The sequence below is a fragment of the Ambystoma mexicanum genome, chromosome 13 (genome assembly GCF_040938575.1).
Source record: "Ambystoma mexicanum isolate Mex_15411 chromosome 13, UKY_AmexF1_1, whole genome shotgun sequence".
Taxonomy (NCBI): domain Eukaryota; kingdom Metazoa; phylum Chordata; class Amphibia; order Caudata; family Ambystomatidae; genus Ambystoma; species Ambystoma mexicanum.
The window spans coordinates 359344746-359367617 of record NC_090938.1 but is presented as its reverse complement, the minus strand read 5'-3'; the positions used below and the strand labels follow the sequence as shown (position 1 = coordinate 359367617).

General features: G+C 43.8%; 1 protein-coding gene across 1 annotated transcript in view; it reads right to left on the bottom strand.

The window, feature by feature from the left end:
• LOC138521214 (protein mono-ADP-ribosyltransferase PARP12-like) overlaps positions 1 to 22872 on the bottom strand; it is a 693870-nt gene that overhangs the window by 487545 nt on the left and 183453 nt on the right. The window contains exons 2-3 of the mRNA XM_069633866.1: positions 15646 to 15761; positions 13625 to 13790 (exon numbers count right to left, since the gene is read on the bottom strand). Coding sequence (XP_069489967.1) covers positions 13625 to 13790; positions 15646 to 15761 — 282 coding nt within the window. The remainder of the gene's footprint in view (positions 1 to 13624; positions 13791 to 15645; positions 15762 to 22872) is intronic.

Here is a 22872-nt window from a genome sequence, read left to right as displayed (position 1 = left end):
GGATGTTAAAGAAGCCAAGCAGATCATCACAATCGGTGAGTGTTGAATGAAAGTTGCAAAGTGGCTAAAGAAGGGAAGTTCAAAGAACATTTAACACTAAGGGAAAACCAGCTGCAAGAGGGGTCCGGCACCACGTGGGTGCTCACTCGAGCTACTCTGATGAATCCTGCACTTTTGGAATTATCAATACCAGAAGGCATTTAACCAAAAGGGGTCAAAGTGGTCATACAGGGGTCTTGTAAAATCTTCTGTACCGTCGAAGGTCTTTGACCAGCAAAGTAGCGAGAAGGAAGAAGGAACTCTATTGACCGTAGTGAACCCGGCTGACGGAGGGGGAGAAGTATCCGCTGAGTGTTGTTTAAAAAGATATTAAGACCTGTGAATACAACAGGAACAAGTGTTGCCACGAAACGCTGTGGTGAACCCGATAGACGAAGGCGAACAGTCAAGAAGGGGTCTGAGCCTGGCCGAGGAGGATCCGAAGGTGAAAAGTAGTCACCTAAAGACTGGAGAATATAAAAGTAGGAAACAAGTGAATAAGAGCCATAGTGAACCCGACCAAGGAAGGCTGAGTTAAGATGGGTACCCAGTAAAGGAGAGCCAAGTGGACCTGACCGAGGGAGGCTAATAATTGAGAAAGGTCTACACTCAGAAGGAGGTGGAGGGGTCAATCATTATCATACTACCTACTATTTTGAAAGGAACTTTAAGTTTTGGCACAAGAACCGAGTCTGAGCCCGGAAGAGGGGGACCCGAGGGTGAACCCATCACCCTAAAAGTGCCATAAGAAGGGAACTTTCTTTTTGTTAAAGTCGTTGTATGAGAATCGAGAGAGGTCTGCACCCAGAAGAGAGGGACCCAGGGGTGAACCACTATCACACTAAACTATCGTTTACAAGGAACTTTGAATTTGTGCAATATCAGGTCCTCGAAGGAAAGGGACATTTGTGCCAAGAGACTCAACCATCGGAAGAGCCCGATAGCTTGAAAGCAGAACCATCAGCTCGTGCTGGGTAAAGCTTGAGTGTGCTGTGCTCAGAAGTGCCACCTTAGCACGTGCACAAAACATTGGGAAGGCAGACCCCTGGCTAGCCACAACCAGACTATCATTTGTGAACACATCTTTTCTTTATTGTACCGCTTATCCCACACTCTTTCTATATTGGTGTAAGGACTGGCAATAGTTGTAGTATAGGCCCTTTTATTTTGACCAGACTCCACAAGTACTGCCTTATTTTGCATTTGATGGTCGAAGCTTGCTCCCATCTTAGATTTAGGTTAGATTAGGCGGTTTAACAACCTGCATACTTTTAAAATAAACACCCTTGAAACATATCACTTGTGTCTGTTTTAGCTGTTGCCACCATGAATTCCTTACAATATTCTGGGTGACCTGTCTGCCTTCAGCGACCACCGCCAACACAAGTAGGTTCTGGGACATCCTGAAGGCCGTCCTGAACAAGGCCCCACTGAACGGGTCTATAGCTTGCGAGGAGCATGGTGTTGTTGGCAATCCTGATGGAATACCCTGCAGAAGTGGTAACAAGCTAGCCAAGGGCGTATAGCTTTTTGCATTCCTTGTCGTGAGGAGATTCTGATGAGGACAGCAGTACACCCGCTCTCTTGCGAGTAGTGGCGACAACAAAGGAGTCTGGGGTAGCGTGGCCCCTAATGTAGAGTGGGTCCGAAGGAGATGGGCGAAACTTCTTTTCCACATGGGAGTTCACCGCGCATGTGAGAGATGGTGTAAGTACTGAAGGGGCCAGGTGCTTCTTTATGCCATTCAGCAAAAGGACGGCTTGACTGACCGGTGTCTTTTCCGTAAGAATATTTTCCACCAACTCCGAATCAGGGGTGGCTTTGTGTGTGATAATCTTGAAGTGGTCAGCAGCTTTTTTCAGAAAAGTGTTGAACATCATCTGGTCGTCTATAGGCGACAAGTCCTTAGGTAGAGAGGCAGAAGGCGCATCCAGAAAGAGGTCAGCATCAGTGTCATGTGGCAGAGTACGCCAACTGCCCTGGTCCTCCGCAAGGTTCCAGTTTGGAGCCTGGTAGGTGAGATCCTGGTCAACCTGGCCATGGTCCAGGATATAACAAACATCCTGGCTAGGATCATCTGGGTCATCCCCAAAGACATCGACTGGGGTATCCTGATGGGATTCGTCCGAGGAGGGAAATTGGGCACCCAGAGAGTGGAGTCTCTGGGACTTAGAAGGGATGGGGCACGGATCCACATTCATATGTCTTTTCAAAATGTCCCCAAATTAGCCTGAGAAATCAATGAACTCAGCCATTTTGTTCATATAGGCGGCTGAAGGATCAGGAGGGGGAAAGGGCTGTGCAGGAGGAGGCGAGTCATGATATAGGGAAGGGGAGCCTGGAGAATAGCCCTCAGGTAAAGAGGGAATCCTCCTGGGGTGCAAAACGGGCAAATCAGCCTTTGAGAGATTCTCCAGAAGCTTCGGAAGTGTTTTTGCCAAATCGGTACGTTTTGGCACGTCTTCCGTCGCTGCTGTGGTTGTCGGCGCTACTGCGTCATTCAGCACTACTGCGCCTTTCGACTGTAACATGTCACAAGTGGAAGGTTTAGAGGCAGCACCCGCTACAGGAGGAGTTTTAGCCTCATGCCTAGGATGCAAAAGCGGTTGCGCAGAGGTCGCTGAACCGCGAGGTTCGAAAGTCCTAGTCGAAGACTGCGACGGGCCTGCAGGCTTTGAAACTTTTCTCAACGGATCCGCTGACAGTTTGGGGGTTCTGTGCTTAGAAGCATGTGGTGTGTGTGTGTCCCTGTTGCCGGAGTGCAACTTCCCCCGCCTAGCACTGCCGGCAGCATGCCCGTCGGGCCCAGGGACGGTCACGTGGGAGCGCAGAAGCTCAACAGGTCAACGGCCTCCAAATCGGAGCCACGACTGCCAACGGATGTCTCGTCTGAGGCGACGGAGCCACCAGGGGAGTGACTCTCGGCCTGCATGGCGTAGACCACCCACTGTTTCGCACACCTGTCTTTCAGGGTTTTAGGCCGAAAGAGCTTACAGGCTTCACACCAACGCTTGTCGTGGTCACATGGAAGATACCTATTGTATTGGTGATGGGTGTCCTTCCAGGGAAATTTGCTATTGCAAGACGTGCAAAACTTAAAGGAAGTCTTCTCTACAGCAGAGGGAAGTGACAGCCAGACCAAGAGAAAAGGAAGAGAAGTGGTAAGAGAAAGGCATTCTCAGAGGAGAACGAACCAACAGGGCCCCACACTCCCTACAGTAAAAGCTGGGCTGGAGGGCCAAGACCACGCGGTCAACAGTCTCAGAGCAGGCCAGCATGGAACGTCGGTGAACATGACCAAGCGTGAACAGCCATCGAGAAGTTGTCAAGGGCAGTCTAACCACCGACAAGCAGTGGAATCATCAACAATGGCAAAAGCAATATAAACTCTTACGAGCTCCGCATTATGTGCGACCAACTCGGTAGGTGGAAAAAAACAATCTGGTGGGACCTCGACGCGTGAGTGATTCTGGGTTCACTACATGTCACATTAGGGATAGTGTTACAGTCACGCCCATTTCGATGTCTGCTAGGGAGAATTCTCATAAATGTGTTAATTCCCTTCACCTTAGAGACCCCCAGCAACCATACTGGATTTTGAGGACTTGATTTTTTTTACCTGGAGAGAGTGTGAGCCTTTTTTTTCCCCCCACTCTCCCATGTATTTTGAATGTGTTTTACTCTTGTGTTCTTTGATTATAGAGTTTTAGACAACTCCATAGGCATCATCTTTTCATTTTGTGTCACTTAGCACCCTCAGTGCATGACACAGGGAAGCCTTTTAGGCTGTCCCAATGTTTAAATACCTTCTCTGGGATAAACTAATGTTTCCCAGAGAATGTAAAGTGAAATTGACTTTACTAGTCTTTTCAAATTGCTAGACCCAGCACACCCTATCTTACAATAGAGTGCTGGAGGGGTTACCTAGCATCCCCTATGCCTAGAAACTCATGTAGCAGTCAAATGCTACCCTTTCCTCTCGAAATGGCCGGTGGCAGTGGTTTTCAACCGAACTATCAAGATTTTTACCGACCGCGAACACCGGTAGCGTTAAATCACGGCAGTCATGTTTTTCAAGATGACGTCTGAGCCCCCTTTGTTTAAACAGGTCCCGGTCTTCTTTTTTCACCATTTCTTTTTGGAAAGGTCCTTCTAGGGTTTGTCTCTGCACGCCAAACCAGGTTTGGTCCCTTTGTTCCTACGCCTTTGGCAGGCTTCAGGACTGAAGACCGCCTCTGGCGCCAGAGTGTCTGTGGTGGGCAGGAAGTGAGGGAGGTGCCCGAAACTCCCTGTGCTTAGTCTCCTAGGAGACCCAAATGCACTCTGGCGTGACTGGCTGACTGTCCGGCAAGGACAGCCACCCTGCTGGGTTAGTGGCAGCTAGGCTGGAATGAATGGGAGGAAACTGGATAAAAGGCGAGTCTCTTGGCTTGGAAGGCTGAGTCGACCACTGGAACGAAAGAACCAAAGAAGAGCTGGAAGAGGACGGCTGCTGCAACTCCTGGACCGTTGGTTTGCCCGGTGAAGTCTTGCTGCAGTTCATCTCGAAAGAGAATCCCTGCAAGGATGACTTCTCTGTTTGAGTTGGTGGGACCAATCAACTCGTAAGCCACCTGTATACCATTCTCGGAGCTGGTTGTATTTTCCTCAGAGTGCTGCAGGAAAAACGAATAACCAGGGAGAGGGACACCCGTTTGTGTGCTTGACAACAGCTACCGGAATTGAAGATTTGCCATTTGCCAGCTTTTTGACCAGTCCCAGTGCAGAGCAGGAGTCTCCCGACGTCCTCCCTCTTGTCCCCACGACTTAGGATCAGGAACAGCGAGATCTGCAGGAACTGCCAGGAACAGACGTCTTCAGCTGCATCTTTTTCTTCATTGTAAGGTACTGTGAAAACCCGACCGAGAGAACTTACACTTGGAAAGTGCTTGAAACTTTGGCAACTTGCAGGCCTAGTCAGCTTGTGACCCGAAATATGAATCTTTCTTTTACAAACTACTTCTGAGTACTTTGGCAAAGTCCTCTTCCGTTGAACTACCAGAACTGCCTATCCTACACAAAAATTTAGCCATTGACGTTGGCCTAACCTATTGTATTTGAATTGACTCCTCTGGTGAACTCAAACTATTTGCACTATCTAAGAATAACAGTAAGCTTCTTTTTATTAACCTATGCCTTTTTGCTCCTCCTTCAAAGTAGTTTAAATGCCTCAGAAACTGATAGTGTGAAGTACGAAGTATATTTTTGTAGGATATATATTGCCTCCTTCTAGTGAATGTTTTATAACGGACTGTGAAATAAATTAATAAGTGTTTTATCAAGAAACCTTGAGTATAAGAGTCTATTTGAATACTTGTGATTGTAGACCTCTGTGTAAGTTTACATCTCACATTCCCTCTTGAGATAAGCCTAGCTGCTCAGCTCTGCTACCAAAAACTGTGTAGTACAGACTTATACCAAAGGTTGGTTTTGCTTACACCTGTAGTCATAGTTGTGTGTAGTGGTCCCAAAGGGTACTGCATACAAACTCTGCCTAACAATGTCCCGTTTCGATCTTCGAAAAAAAGATGCAATACTCAGCGATTACCACTAGATGTCGGTCTACATGCACAGCATGTGATTCTAAGCAGATTCACAAGAATCAGAACTCTGTCTTTTGGGAAAATACGCTGCAAACTATGGTACAAAAATATAATTTATTTTTTTATTTTTTTTATTTTTATTGTTGTATGATTAGTTTACATAAAACCTTATACAACATATAGTGCATCACAAACAAATAATAAAAAAAAATACATTTCATTTTATAAACAAATATACAAATATACAAATATCTATGTATAAAAAGATTTCAACGCATTTATCAGTCTTTAAAATCGTTCCCAGACATAAAATCAAATTCCCTGCATATTATATACAGTTTACATTTCATATACCATAGATCATTTCATATACCATTTCCTATACCATAAGTCCGCTCTAATCTCTCTGCTCGTTAAATTCCTTATTTTTTACTTCCAATTCCTCCTGTATGTTAAGTAGGAGTGAATTCAATGCGAGGATTAGGGAGATATTTACACCCCACATGCAGCGACTCCAGAACAGATTCTTCGACATTTCCCAATCCCCATCGAATCTATCTGTAAAGTAGAGAGATCGTTTAGCCCCAAAATGGGTGCATGTAAGGAGTAGGTGCCTAAGGGTTTCTATCATGTCAGTCGCTCCACAAAATCGACATGAGGGATTTTTAGACTTTTCATTTGACCCTTTTTCTTTATGGGTCCAATAGAAAATTCTTTTTAGAGTGGGCATCTGGTTAAGTCTGAAACGCATAAATGTGATTCTCACCCTCTGGCAAGGAAATCTTTGAATATATAGAGGAATCGATTCCCTTGCATGCAAAAATTTAGCATACTCCTTGTATGTTACATGGGACTCTATATCATTTACTGTGTCTACCCAGTCTGACCTAAATAAAAATTTTTTAACTAATCCCGGTCGTTGAATCAAATCATCTAAGCAAAGTCCCAGAGATTCCAACAGAGAAAACATTCTATCGCTAAAACTCTTGATAGATAGTACCGCCCCCGATTTAACTACCTTATTTACCAGCTCATATAAGGTATTTATCGGAGGATCATGTATTTTTCTAAATGAAGAGAGTTGCCTCCACAAGTATCTGGCTTTAAGTGATATGAGACATAACTCGTGCCGAATAATGGAATTGGGGACTGCCATAGAAAGGCCCATTACTTCCTTCCACAGTTTCCCCTGGATCACATTTAGATAGGAACTCAAGTCCTTTGTACAAATGTCCAAACCGTACAAAAGAACCGGTTCACATTTCGCAAGATAGAAACGTCTAATAGGCAAGAGCGAGAATTTACATACTTTAGCCCTCAAAAATTTCATCTGAATCTTTAGTTTAGCTACTTTATCCCCAAGATTCAATTTCCACATCTTTAGGCTAGATTTGTTGGAAAAATTATAACCTAGATAGGTTATGGCCTGGACCTGTTCCACCAAATTATCTCCCATCTTCCAGATACATGGTTTGACAACTCTCTTCCTAGAAATTACAATCGTTTGGGATTTCGAAGCGTTGGGGGAAAGATTATTCGCCAGTGCATATTGATAAAAAATATCCATCCTTCTGCGAAGGTCTCTCGGGGTACGATCAAAAAGGATAAAGTCATCTGCAAAGGCCATCCACTCTATAGCCAAGCTCCCCAACCTGACCGGAGCAATGGAAGGGCCCTGCCACATGTCCTCCACATCACTGACGTACAGGTTAAAGAGAGTGGGAGCAAGGGAACAGCCCTGCTTGACCCCAACCTCCGTATCTACAGCATCGGATAGGAAACCTTCTTGTGATAAACGTACCCTAACGGAGGTATTACTATGTAGAAGAGCCAAGAGTTGGACAATATTGCGTGGAACATTCATAGCTAACATTTTTGTCCACAATCTTGCTCTAATGACCCCATCAAAGGCATTAGAGAGGTCCAGGGAAGCCATATATACATCTCCCATTTTAGTTTGGTGTACTGTATCTCTTAAGTGAGCCAAAATCATCGCATTCAGGTCGGTTCCCAAGCCCTCTCTGAAACCAACCTGAAATTTACTATAGCAAGCCTTCCTTCTAATAACCTTATTAAGGTCCCTCAAAAGCAAAATACCAAAGACTTTACTCGCTGCATCTAACAGTGCTATAGGCCTGTAATTCTGTGGATTAAGGGCGTCCCCTTTTTTATAGATAGGGACTATGATGCTTTGCGACCAGGTTTTAGGGATGATATGATATTTAAATACATCATCATATATGGGTTTGAGTAACTTAGCCCACATTTCCGGGGCCGACTTTATAACGAAAGGGGGAATGCCATCAGGGCCCGGTGCTCTAGAAGATTTGAGCTTGTTGATGGCCCATTTAATATCCTCTATATCCCACAGACACTCACCTACAACCGGAAGGCCTAAATTCGCATCCTGTTCCCTGGAGAGATTAGAGGATAGAGCGAACTTTTCCTTATAGAAGAGAGTCCACACATCCGCTTGAATGGGGCAGTCTAATTGGTTTTTAGAAGGCGTGAGTATAGAGTTAACGGTAGACCAAAATTTGACATCTCTGCCCTTGCATAAATTATACATCATCAGTTGGTGTGTTTCGTGATAGTGATCCATTCTCAGAGACTTGATAAAGTTTTTGTGTTTCTGAATTATTTTTTTCTTTCTCAGCCTAAGTTCCGAGAAAGGAATGGACAATTTATTCAAGGCTTTGATTTCCCTATATTTAGTACGCTTAGCATTTTGAATTCTGGGATCAGCCGCCCGCACCCTTGGTTTCGGCACCCCCAGATCTCTGGCCATACTAATTTTATAGACACATGACAGTATGATATTATAGTAGGAACCTCCCAACTCAATGTCATCTCCCCTAATAATTTGAAGCTGCACCTTGGACAAATTTTCCAACACCAAGGTATTAAATTTCATAATTATTTTCTTGTTCCAAGTACCCCTTCTCCCATTGTTTCCCACCTCCATACCCTGCAACATGGGATTGATATAAATACCCGTGTCGGGGATGGAGAGAGAAAAACATAAGGGAGCATGATCACTGAACTCACCCTCCATAAGTGACAATTTTCCACAAGCTTGCTTCCAGCCGTTAGATACATAGAAGAAGTCAATTCTAGAGCTATTGCTTCCTCTTTTCCAAGTATATTTCGGAAGATTCCAATCTAGGGCATGATCTAAGAGACCCAAATCCCAATTGTCCAAATAATTATCCCACCTTATACCTCTTTTAATAATCGTCCTGAGGAGTCTAGGTAATACCCCTCTTTCGTTGAGCACCGCACCATCGGCACAGGCTGAGTTAAAATCCCCTCCCAAGATAATGCGATTTCCGAACCCTTTCTCAAACCAGCTTCCCAGGATCATATCAAGAGAGTCCTCCACTTCCTCAATGTCTACTTTTAGCGGATTCCAATAGAGATTCAGGAGGAGTATCGGCTCTACGTTATTCTCCGTTGAGAGCATAATAGCCAAAAGCCAGTTACTCCTAAAGATCACCTCCCCTAGGAACCCCAAGTTACAATCAATGGCAATAATCAGACCGCCACTAGGTCTGCCCAACTGACCCCTAATAGCTACCGAAGAAAAGGTATAGAAGCCTTCTATGTGCATATCCGACAGCATCATAGTTTCCTGAAAGAAGTAGATACGGGGGCGTACATAATTTTCCCTTTTATTCAAAAACATGTTAAGATGGGTTCCCCCACAAGAATTCCAAGAGATCACCTCGATCTCTATATTGTTAGGAACACCCCTTATCCTGTCTAAATATTTCCAAGGTTTTGAGTGCCGGCTGTAGCCATGACCAATCCTGATTATTATTCAGGAGACTTGAAATAAGTGCCAATCCTGGACCCAAATTTTCTGATTTAATATTATTAAATTGTGTAATTTGTTTATTTTAAATATTATTCGGTTCCTTATATTCAAGAAAGTTGTTGGCCTCTTTATCATCTACTAGTGAGAATAGATCGTAGCCCAAAGAGTTAAGGTTTTTTTCTTGGGCACGCACCATATCTGCTACCATCACCGAATGAAAACAACTTACCATTCTGTGATTGTTACAGTTAGGAAGAGATATGGCATCTATATCGTCTGTTGTTATAGCTCGTAACACGGGGATCTTTTTAAACAGATTTAGGAGATGAGTTCTATTCAAGCTAACCTGTGAGTCTGTTATATTATTTTTAATCCAACCCACGATTTTCCCTGTACAGATCTTAGTAGGGGCCTCAATCACAGAAGATTGCTTCTTTGTGTGAACTGCTCCAGAAGTGATCATAACATTACCTTCCAGATCTTGTTTGGAAGGTTGTATATTTTGGGGATTTCCTCCCATGATATTAATGATTGAATCACTATCCCTCCCTAACAATTCAGTTGGCCCCTTAACGGAAAGGGTAGTATTACTTGTAGCTGGCAGTGTTTCTTGGGAAGACGTAGGGAATTTGACTTGTTGAGTTCCTACGGATGTTCTGGCGTGTTTGGTACTAATTATTGTGCCAAAAGCTGTCATCTTTGTTTGTTTGGTTTCAGTGAGCTCACAGCCACATTTCAGCAAGTTATTCTTTTCCTTATTGGAGTCTATAGTAGTTTCCCCACTAGCCACAAGGCCTTTCTTGTTCGGCTCGCCCAGGGCAGGACTATCTTCCTTATGAGCATCCTTAGGACCTCCCCTAACTTCCCGCTCTTCCTGGAGCGGGATGTTTCTAATTCCTTTCAGGTTGGCATTTCTACCTTTAATTTTTGTGTTGGGCATGTTTTTGCTTTTTTTAAGTATCCTACCCTGCTTTTTTGATTTTTTGCATCTACCAACTGGGGATTGGGGCACCTCATTTATATTATAGTCGGAAATATTCACAGGGACTATTCCATCATTATTACTTTTTACCTCTGATTCCAGATCCTGATTTACTGGTTTTTTTCTCTATGTTTGATCTTTTGTTTACATTTTAGCCCTTTTATTGGTGTAGTGTGTAGAGGAGATCTTGTGTCTTCACTACTGATGTTCAAGGGTTCTTCGTCATTAAGAGATACACTCACGTGCGTTTGTGCTCTGAGGTTATCCAACTCCTGTTCTTCGGAGCACCCTTCAGTTGCCATCATTATGACATCTAAGAGGATAGAAGGACTATCGGGAGAAACCATTTTCTTTCCGTAATTATTATTATTATCCTCATTATATCTTTGGCCCTGGGAATCAAGTTCCCCTAGCTCTCTCTTAGATGAAGTAGGACGATCTCCTGTAAGCATAACTTCTAACAGAGTGGTAATTTTTGTATCCATGGTAGTTAACTTTATATCTTGATCCTTTCTATATTGGTCACATCGACTCTGTTCTTTAATAATCTGTTCATTCATGGTCTTACCCTCTACTATTCCCTCCAAAAATGCCAGACGAGTCACCAGCTGATTAAAAGCCGCTTGTTGACCTATCATGGAGCCAACAATAGTCTCTTGAGACTCCCCCAGAGTTTTCAAGGCCAAATTTAGACTAATATGTAAGTTGGATAGGAGTGGTAACAGATAATCACCTCTCTCCTTCCTACTTGAACCAGATATTTCTTGTTTATCTTCCTCTACTACATGGTTTTCTCGTAGAAATTGCTGAGGATCCGTTGCTTTGTCCTCCATTTCCACTGTATAATCCTCCCCTTTGTCAGTTTGAGTAGAGGCTATTTTATTATGTATAAACGAGCTAGCTGTTTCCATAATCGGTTTAACCAGAGATTGTTTCATACCCACTTGTTGATTCCCAGATATGTAGTTGTTTTCATCACATGGGTGTAGGTTAGAAGGCGCACCCTCTGATAGACTCCTTGTCCCCTTTTCATTACGCACAGATCTACATACTGGTATCTCTAAATCCACAATTTCTTTAAGCAAAACACCTGTAGCATCTGCCATAATAAAAAAAGAGTCATCTAAATCGCTTTCCCCAATAGGTTGATTGGGGTTATACTTAGGGCGACGAGAAGTCCCTTTGGAATGATCCCCCCAATCACTTTGCTTAAGGGTTTCTAACCTTGGAGAATCTAGCAAAGACTGCGCGTTATCCTTATTCTCCTTTCCGAAAATGAATGTAGCTGGCGAAATATGAGAAAATTGCATAAGTCCGGATGGGTTTGTTCCCTTCCAAGTTAACGATTCTAAACCTTCTCCAGCTTGTATTTTACCATTCAAAATCCTCCTCTGAAGAGGGGTGGAAGCGTGATAGCGAACTACCCTTTTAGTACCAATAAAACTTTGTTGGAGGCATTCTTCATCTGTAAGGTCCTGTCTAAAGTCAGGGATATCCCTAAGAACCCCATTAGATTCAGAATCTGCTAACTCCCTATCCCTATTGCTAGGAGCCACAACATCTGACACTACGGGGTCGATAAAAGAGGAGTCCCTCTGACCCCCTTCAGCACTAAGAATGGGATTTTCTTTATTCTTACCCACAGCTAAAACAAGGTTGGACATATTTCCAGTAGAATTTATGTACACGGGTGCCTCACTCTGCATCCCGGAGCCTAGTTGAACCTCTACTATTATGGGTGCTTGATTCTCAACAGTTTCAAACCCACTTCTAAGTGCGGGCATATTAAAAGTAAAGGCACAGATACTATGTTACTTACAGAGGGGAGATCAACTCGCAGCCTCTAGGTAATAAAAGATAATATCTCCAAAATGTATATTAGCAAAATCAATGAAAATAATAGCTGGGAACGAGAGATATGCGGTTAAAATAGTATATAGTGCGTATCGATTATTTTTAAAATTGCTATCACAAATACTTTCTTTTTTTTTTCTTTTTTTTTAAAGTATGAATTTGTATTTAGTATAATTGCATCACCTTGGGAACGCCCGATGGCTTGAGGAGCAGCCAGAGTCCGTCTCTCCTCCCCAGTGTCCAGCTAAGAACAACAGTTGGCCCCTGTTGTTTCTCCTTAGTGAGCAGAACCCAGCAGGACTTCCTGCGCCACCCAGAGCCAAACAGCAGCAAAACAGTGCAGCTAATGATGGTCTGCACCGCCCTTTACTCCGCAGACGGGCTTAACGCCGCAAGGGTGGTTTGGGCTGCTCTATGAGGCTGCACAAAGTCACGTGATTGCCCACGTGATCGCCAGTTGGCTCCGCCTCCTCCAGGAAGCGAGCGTGCCTCGGCAAGAGCCCTCAGTGGCTCGCAGTGCCGAGGTAAATGTTTCAGCAGATGAAAGTTCTGTCAGAAAAGGCAGCTCTCTCCTCCAGCAACAAGATACACCGCTCGGGCGGTTTGGGCTGCTCGATGAGGCTGCACAAAGTCACGTGATTGCCCACGTGATCGCCAGTTGGCTCCGCCTCCTCCAGGAAGCGAGCGTGCCTCGGCAAGAGCCCTCAGTGGCTCGCAGTGCCGAGGTAAATGTTTCAGCAGATGAATGTTCTGTCAGAAAAGGCAGCTCTCTCCTCCAGCAACAAGATAATAGAGGTGCTGGTAAGGTAAACTAAGAAAGGGATGGGGAGCCCAGAGAAATAAGTGGAACAATACATGAGGTGGCAGTCAATTCACAGAGGAACATATTGTTATCATGAGGCAGTCACTTTGGTGATGAATAAAATGGTAGGTTTCATAGTCACTACGCATTCCCAAGTGTGATGTGTAGTAGGTCTTGAGGAATGGCTTAAAACAGTGGAGGGAAGTATTCTCACAGACATTACAGGGTAGGACCAATTCCAGTGGGATAGTGCTAGAAGGGCAAAGGGTGTGAATGACGTTTAGCACTTTGGGGGTAGAGGGTTATTGCCAGTGACTTGCATCCATGAATTGTCTTTTGCAACCAGCAAAATACTGTAAACTTAGGGTGCACAACTCGTGATAAAAATGTGCATTCACTGGCTCCAAATGGCAACAGCTTACATGTGTTGCAGTTATCCTGGGAAGGCGGATGGGTTTGTAGGTTTAAGGGCCATAGTTCAGCACCAATGCTATAGACCAGGTTCTGTACATGAAAGTGTAAAGAAAATATAAGACCTTATCGCTCACCTTCATCACCATCGCTTTCGGAATTGATGGGTGCCACTGTGCTGTCATGGCTGAATTTACATTCTTTTCCATACTTGCAGTTCCCATTAAAGTAGTAAGCGCATACATGCAGGTAGTCACACTTTGCCCCATTCCGGCAGTCTCCTTTATTGTAGTATTTGCATGGCTGTGGAAAATTACAATTTTAAATTAGTGGAACAAGTCAATGATGACAATCACAGATAATGGGTAACCGATGCATTAGCTCAACGTGTCCGAGCTGAGAGCTCCATTTAGTGGTTTTCTCTATGCCTAAGGTGGACATGATCAGGCGGAGGACACAATCTTTTGAGGTTGGAGAAACATAACCAGGCTGAGGATCACTCTCTGAGTGTAGTGGTGAAAGCCACTTTATGGAGTTATTGATAGGTTATCTGAACAAATATTGGTTGGGGATTCTGACATCGGGGTTAATGTAACATGATTTGACGGAGGGCAAGAGTTTCGGACTTATTGGTAGTTTAGTGAAACACATTCAGACAGGGGCCCCAAGGTATTGATTAATGTCCAACAGGAAAGACTAAAAGCAGTGGCAAGTGACAATAATATTAAACAACAAATTCTACAATTTAAGTACAAATGCAATGGTTTGCATAGAATCACAATATTACAGAATGCCACAAAAAGGCCATAGTTTGATTACAAAAAAATGATTCTCTCATTGTTCTCACTTCCTGGGTCTGATCACTAAGAAAACAGAAATCGTATTTTTTCCCGAATCCTCCAAGATTTCTCCTCTATTTATTTACTTCCCGCCACTGCATCTACCCAGGTCTTCGCGAGCATGTAACCTTTGACCCTTCTCTTTCCAATCTCAAAATTACACTGGTGGTTCACTACTGTCACTTTCACATGCTCAACATTAGGAAAATTCATCACCTCTTTACCTTTTCTTCAACCAAAACTAATGTTCCCTCTGCTGCAACTGCTTTTTCTATTGCATAGCCCTTCTCACGTCTACTACCAATTAGACCTGGGGGAGCCGGAGATTTCATGTGAAGGGCCGAGCCAGGGCCAAGACTGAGGGTCTGGCCAGGCTCTAAGGGCCCGGAAATGACGGCGCAAATGAAGGTCAGAGGGGGCGGGGTTATGGGGGGGTCTGTATCAGGGTACAAAAGGGGCTGTGTGGATGGAAAGGGATTGGGGCAATAAAAGAGGCCAAAGAGGATTGGGGGCAACAAAAGGAATTGGGGTGAGAAAAGGAGGCTAAAGGGAGCAACAAAAGTGGATAAACAGTACTGGGGCAACACAATTGGCTGAAGGGGGGTGGAGGCAAAAAGGGACCAGAACAGGGTCAGAAGGAGGCAAGAACAGGTGCTAGGGGCAACAAAAGATGACTAAACGGGACAGGTGGCCAACAATTGGCTAAAGGGTTTGGGAGATACAAAAGGGGCATGAACAGGGGCTTAAGTGTGTCGGGCCAACAAAAGGGTCTGGGGCAACAAAATGGGGCTAAAGGGGGAAAGAACATGTAGTAAAAGGTATACGAACAGGGGCTGGGGCAACAAAAGGGGCTAAATAGGACTGGGGGTTCAGAAAAAAGGGGCACAATGGGCATGGGGGCCGCTAAAAGGTTTAAGGGGCACCAAAGGGTCTGGAGGCAGCTAAAATGGTTAAGGGGCAACAAAGGGTCTGTGGGTTGGTGGTGTGGGAGATCAGAGTGCTTTCAAAGGGCTCACACAGTGAGCATGTAGAAGAGAGCTCAGGGGCAACTTTACACTTCCGATTTTAAGTAAAGTGTGGAAAATGCATTCTGCGGCTAAAAATAGATCATCATTAACAATGGCCTGGGGAAGACACAATGGAACAAACATGCAACTTAGCACATGAAAAGCCCCACAGTGGCTCCATACAATGAACGAAAGTTGTACTTGGGCAGAATGAATGAGCCCAGCATTGTTTGGCTATCGCCACGTTCTCAACGGAAGTGTAGATAACATCGAGGGACACAAGACCGGGCTACCTGTGGAGTAAATACATGCCTGCTTTCTTCTTCTCTGGGTCACGGTTTCATCGTTATCGCTATCGCTATCATCTTCTTCTTCAGATGCAGAGCGATCGCTGTTGTCCAGCTCTTCATCCTCGTCTGGGCTATAATCTGGAGAACAGAGCCGCAATACCACATTACAATATAGCAAATTTGGTGAGCTGAAAATTATGTCACGGTAGTCAAACAGGAACAAATGGCCAACATGGTAATTATTTAGTAAATTCTGCAAAAATTTGATGTGAATCTTTCAGCGCAAACTATTCCGATCCATTAGAACTGTTAAAAGGTGCTCTTTTGTATACAAGAGTACAATTAGATTCCAGGTTAGTAGACATGAGGTCTAATTGAAAGAACTAGTGGCATTTGTTTGTTTATTTATTCACTTCTAATGCGCACCAAACCCATAGGTAACTGGGTGCAGCAGTAAGATAATGCTAGACTTACAGAGTTACAAATTTGTGCAGGTTACAATATAGTGCACAGATACCTAAAATAACAGAATACATTACACATATTATTTCAGACAATGTAGCTTTGTTCAACTAGAAATCTAGGAATACTGGTAGTGTAAGGTGGAGGTGGAACGGGCAAGAGGGCAGAAACAGGGTGGAAGATAGGGAGACTAGGGGTCATTAGAGATGATGTATCTCATTTATTTATTTATTTATTTGTTACACGCCCAGACACTGAGGTATCACGGCGAGGTTAAAAGACAGCTTAAAGAATAATACAAACATCATTACATTATTAGTGAAAAGTTGGTACTAAGAAGTAATATACAAAATTCACGAAGGTGTGCAAAGGTAGAGGAGACTTATTTATAGATACTAATATTGGTTGAATAACCAGGTTTTTAGCAGTTTCTTGTAGGCAGTGAAAGAGGGCTCTTTTTTGATATTGGTGGGTAGGGTGTTCCAGTGTTTGGGGGCAAGTGTGGTGAAGCTGCTTCCCCCGCTCTGGTGGCTTTAAAGCGAGGGAGGGTCAGGAGGAGTTTGTCGTTGGATCTTAGTGGTCTCCTATCCACTTTGGGATGTAGAGTGTTGTGGAGATAGATGGGTCCTTTTTTGGTCAGGCATTTGTATGTGATACATAGTGTTTTGAAGATAATTCTGGCATTGATGGGGAGCCAATAGGCGTCTTTTCTAGTCTTGGAGATATGGTCTATGCCTAGAGCTGCCCTCAGGGCTTTATTTTGCAGTAGTTGCATTTTGGCTAGGTTGGTGTTGGAAGTGCCTAGTAGTAATACATTGCAATAATCCAATTTCGATAGTACCAGAGCCCTTGCTAGGGTGAGGCAGTTAGCTGGGGTAAGAAATTGTCGGCTGAGAGCAATTAGTTTGGCAGTGTATGCCGTGGAGGAGGAGAGCGCATTGATCCGTTTGGTCATAGTCAGGCTGGCGTCAATGTACACGCCCAGTGTTTTGACTTGCTTCAGCACGGGGATATTGGTGCCATCAATGTTGATAGTTGAGTATTCTGGGTTAAGGGTTGCTATTTTAGCTGGAGATCCTACGATGAGGACTTCAGTCTTCTCGTCGTTAAGACACAGGCTATTTAGTGCCATCCAGCTTTGTATGATGGTGTACATTTTATTGATTGTTGCAGTGTCTTGCTTATAGTTGCCTGTGAGAGGTATGAGGATCTGGGTGTCATCCGCAAAATTTGTGTATATGACACCCATATCATCTAATGCTGAGAACAGTAGTTAAGTGTATGCGTTGTACAATGTAGGGGAGAGGCAAGAGCCTTGGGGTACTCCTATGGGGACTGGAATGGGGTTGGCTGCTTCTTTGCTTATGGACACTCTGGAACTACGGTCGGTTAAGAAAGATTTTACCCAAGCAGTAGCTTCGCTAGAGAAGTTCAACTCCCTGATGAGTGAGTTGCATAGTTTGTCATGGTCAGGTCAAACGCGGCAGAGAGGTCCAGCAGTAGGAGAATGCAGAGTTTCCCAGCATCTCTGATGGCATCCATCTGGATTTTGAGGTCCAAGAGGGCTGTTTCAGTGCTGTGGTTAGGCCTGAAGCCTGATTGTCTGGTGCCGAGGAGGTGGTTAGATTCCAGGTGGGTTTGAATTTGGTTATAGGCTAGTTTGTCGATGATTTTGAGTAGAAACGGGACCGTGGTTATTGGGCGATAATTGGTCGGAATGGTGGGGTCTAGATTTGTTTTTTTTTAGAAGCAGTGTGACCCAGGCTTCTTTAATGCAGGTTGGAACTGTATTGGAGTTAAAGCAGGCATTGACAAATTTGATGATGATGGGGGTCAGAGTAGGGGCACAGGCTTTGACTAATTTGGCTGGGACAGAGTCTCCTTTGCAATTGGACGCTTTTAACTTAGAGATCGTGTCAAGTACAAGATCTTGGGAGATAGGTGTGAATTTGAACGGGGGGTTGGGGTTGTCACTGGGAGAGGCACAGGGGTTCGGGGTGGGGGAGTTTTTGACTGCTAGGAGTAGTCTTTTGGGGTTAATTTTATTTTATTTAGTTCTCCATAAAGTTATTTCTAAGTTGTAGGTAGGGTTGGTCTACTCGTTTTGTGGCAGTGAATTCCAGAGTTTAGCAAACTTCACCGGAAAGCTGTTGCCACCAATCGTTGTGAGCCTGTATCTAGGTACTACAAGGCAATTGCGTTGCCAGCTCTGGTTGGTCTAGTTGATGTTCTTCTATGTAGTTTATCCGAGAGGTAGCTAGGGGCAGCATTGTTTAAGGCTTTGTGGGTCAATTAAATCATTTTTAGCTGTATTTTGTTGTCAGTGGAGAGCCATTTATGTTGGCGTCTAATGGAAGAGATATGTACTCTTATTTATGCCAAGCGCCTTTCCTAAGGAATTGTTTTATAAGGTTTGGAGACCCTGGATGGTCATTGTTAGCGCCGCTGTAAAGGGCATTACAGTAATCAATTCTGGAGAGTTTTAAGGCTCTAGCCAGGATCATGCAACTGTCATTAGAGAGGAATGGCTTACCAGCTCTTATCAATTTACAAGTGTAGGCAGTGGTCGAGGCCAAAGATTTTACTTGTTTGTCAAAGGACATAGTGGAGTCAAGGTAGAAGCCAAGGGTTTTCGTAGCCTTTGAGCCGCTCAATTACAATATTGCTGTACATCTTCATGCACCCTACTGAATGGGTGTTGCACGGAGCTTATTGTCATTTGCAGCAACTGCGCTAGTTGAACCCATTGGGAATTGTCTTTCTGTTGCAATAAGGGTTGAAGTCTTGAGGGCACGTTTAAACAGCGCATCACACGAGTTGTCTCCTTTGCAAACTACATTTTCACGTCAAAAGAATTATGAAATTGAGGAGCACCCCATTACAGGATGATCTAAGAGCCCCTGAATGGGAGGACTCTGAATCGAATAGTAGCCGATTGATTAGTGGCTCTACATGTATTGCAGACGAGCATAATAGCAGCAAAGTGATGGAGGTGGGGGGTTTGCAGATTGACGCTCAAGCAATGGTGCATATAAACTCATGTATTCCTCTCGTCTCCACGCCTGTTAGATATGGAGGGGCCCTAAATTCAGCACCCACCCTAGCCGACAGGTGGAAAAAAGGACTAGAATATACCACAACAACAATAAAAATTCAGAAGAGAATAGAGGAGCATTTTGGGGCAAACAAAATGCTACATGACAAATTAACACATGGACCAGGCAATATGTCATCGAGCTGCTTAGAAGATGGTGTTCAATCAGATAAACGTGATAACTGCCATTTAGTTGTGAGCACTGGTGACCCAACCACGAGTCATCCGAATCCTACAAACATGGAGGATAATCAAGAACTGAGAAGTCCAATGCAGGCCAATCAACCGGTTGAGACATCTGCTGTCATGGACACAAACGCAGCACAGGAAGAAACTTTGGCTGAGGGGCCTGACTTGAATGTCAACACACTAACCGCACTTAGTTATGTGCTGAATTCGCTGGTCTCTGTTTTTGAAGTACTAAAAACTGAAGTCCAAGTTCAATCTGGATCCATGATGGAACTCACAAAGGAAGTAGCAGCGTTGGACAGCTCAGTGGCAGGCTGTTGCAACGCTGTTAATTCATGTGTGTTACCAAAATTGCAGTTGATGCAACTGGAATGCACAAAACAAGGTTTAGACATCTCTGCAATACAGAGAACCATGGCGGACATTCACAATTCTGAACAGGCTGATAGAACCCTTAAACAGGATCTTCTTACTCAATTGCAACTGTACAATCAAAACGTACAGGAACAGAAGAAAAAAGGGCCTGAAGAGGCAGATCCTACAATTGACTGTGAATCATCTCTTTCAGCCTCCATTCTGGAAGAATTCATGAGATTGGCAAATGTGAATGTGGAGCTTTTCCCTGGAAGCGTAATGGAGAAGCCCGCAGCAAAAAACATTAGCAGCCAGCTGGACTCACAAGAGGCTTCAGTAGAAGATGTGGGAACCATAAGCCCCCAACAAAGCAGGAAGAAATTGAGAAAGAGAGCAGCAAGACGGGCAAAAAGAAGGAAAGAAATGAAATCTCAAAGGAAAAGGGCAAACTTGGAAAAAAAGACAAAAAATCAGAGTAGAACAAAACAAAATAATTCAGCCACTAACTTATTCATAAAGAAAGTTGGAAATAAGCAATTGGCACTGAATGAGGATGTCAATGAGATTGTGGAAGTAATGACCCCCATTAGCACACCAGCTAAGAAGGGGGATCCACAAATGAATTGCAAGCAGGCCAAAGCCACTCAACCTATTGATGAATGCACTAAAAAAGCTGGCACCAATAAAAAGATGATCGATCAAAGCATGCATACAAAGGCTTCACAAACTGAAAAGCTTTTTGAGAGTTCGCAGATGGCCCAAGCTTCGTCTAGACCAAGGAAGTCAATCCCTCTGGCCCCCATCTTTCTGATAGGTAAACAAAAGAAGAAATCCAATGTATTGCTAGATGATGGTGTTTCCAAAGTGGCGAGGAACTCTAATTTGAAGATCGCGCCTATCTTTTTGAAAAAGTCAAATGGTGCCCAACAGCACTTCGTGGCACCCAGCGATCATGAGTCAATGGATAGCACAAATACAAACAAGTGAATCAGAGTCCACCCACATTCACCATTGGATGCACTGATAAAAGAAATCTCACATAGTGAGCTACAGAAATCACAGTGTTTGGGAACAAATTTGCCTCCTAAAAAAAGCAACATTTCTGGTACCATCGATGTGAACCGGAATAGTGGGGAAGATGTAATAGCCCAGAGATCTGAAATTAGGAGTGCAGTAGATGCTTATATGCAAGGCCTTGTCATTCCTCCACTCATAGCCTCGGCGCCCACATCCGCCATCTATAATACACTTGATGGTGTTGATAAGGCTGCGGAGAATGTAAAACAAGCCCAGAAAAAGCCCAATATTGGAGGGTCTCTCCCCGTAATCCAAGGTTTAGCAGCACCAGTGGTTCCCGCCGCAGATATTGATGCAAATACCCAAGGGGTGTCCTTTTCTGTGGCTCACTCTGATTTAGTCGCACCATCACAATTGAGCCTACCCAGTGACTTTACAAAAGGCGTATTGGCCTTGATCAAAGATGCCTTAGGGGACTTAGTCCCCAATCTAAAAGAGAAAAGAAATAACGTGACCTCGATTAAGGACAACAAAACACAAGGAAGCCTGGGCACGGGGAAGGTTACCCCCCGAGTTGCACTGTGCTCCATGATTTTGAAATGTCGACCTACCCCCTGCATACAATGCGACCTGAACCGAAGTGCTATTTTAGCGATCTTCTCGGACATACCATTGCTGGAAGATATAACTTCAGCTGATCTGACTTTAGTGGAATTTACATCCAATCACAACCTAAACACAGTACGGGTATGGATGCAATCCAGAGTAATTCGTAATCTGGTTTGGCAAGCAAAAAACTCACTATTTGATTTAGGTTTTCTAATCGAATTAGAAATGGACAATGAATCTGAGCCGGAGATGGCAAGCAACCCGATCTCTATGCCGAGAGAGAATATTGTTACAGCGAATGGCCAAGATTTAAAATATCCTTCGAAGGATAGATCTCTGTGTTCTTGCAATTGCAGTAGTAATTCGAATTAGCTGACCAAGATGAAAAAACTGCTTCCCACTACCTTGGTCAGCTGGAACTCAAGAGGTTTTAAACACTTGCTAAACAACGATACGAGTGGCCTAGGTAAATTTCACATCATTCTGTTGCAAGAGGCCTGGTTGCTAAGTCCCATTGTCTGGGCAGGCTATCAAATACACCTGAATCCGGCACGGAAGCCCATAATAGGCAGACCTTCCGCCGGACTATTGGTGGCGTTAAAAGATGATCCGGGATCATCGTCAAGGCTGTGGGCTATGCCAAATGCACATATGCTGCTTGTAAGGGCAGTAATCAATGATGACATCTATGCCATCCTTAACATTTACTGGAACCCAGTGGCAGTCACAACTGAGTCCTTCTTTAATGATCTGAACAAACTATTTGACATAGTATCTGCAGATGACAAGATTTTGTATTTTATCTTGGCGGGTGATCTGAATATGAATTGTCTTGCAACAGATGGGGCGCAAAAGAGTAGAAAACTACAACAATGGAACACAATGATTTCCTACAGAAATTTGCATATGTTGAATGGAGCCTTTAAAGAAGACATTCCACCTGCACCAACATGGAAAAGAGGAAACTCTACATCAATAATTGACTTCATCTATGTGAATGGTGCTTTATGGTCATCAGTATGCTCCTTTTGTGTGTCTCCATCTGTAACAAGTGATCATAATATGTTGTGTGCCACTTGGCAAACCATGGTAAATGCTATTGATGTGAAACACAGGTCATTGGAAGGTGGTTGCCTTGTGGTAAATAGCGGTAAAAACCGCCTATGATGGTCGGAGAATGCCTTGTGGCATTTTAATCAAATTTTATATGATTCCAATGCCTCATCCAACTGGCAAGCATCAGATATAGGTCTTACGTATAGCAATGTAATGCAATCGTATAGTCAACAAAACACTGGGAATACCAAAAAAGAAAGGCATATCCATGTCTTTGATACCACCGTACTTACTCGGAAGAGAATTTATCGTGCAGAAGTACGAAGTTTGGCAAAACTTCCTCTGTCCATTAGACTGCCCCTTATTAAAAAAATGTGCCTACATTATAATAACTGGGTTAAAAGTTATAGAGCCAGTCTCTATCAAAAAGACGGAGCAATTATGCTGTCGACTCTAGCGAATAAAAAC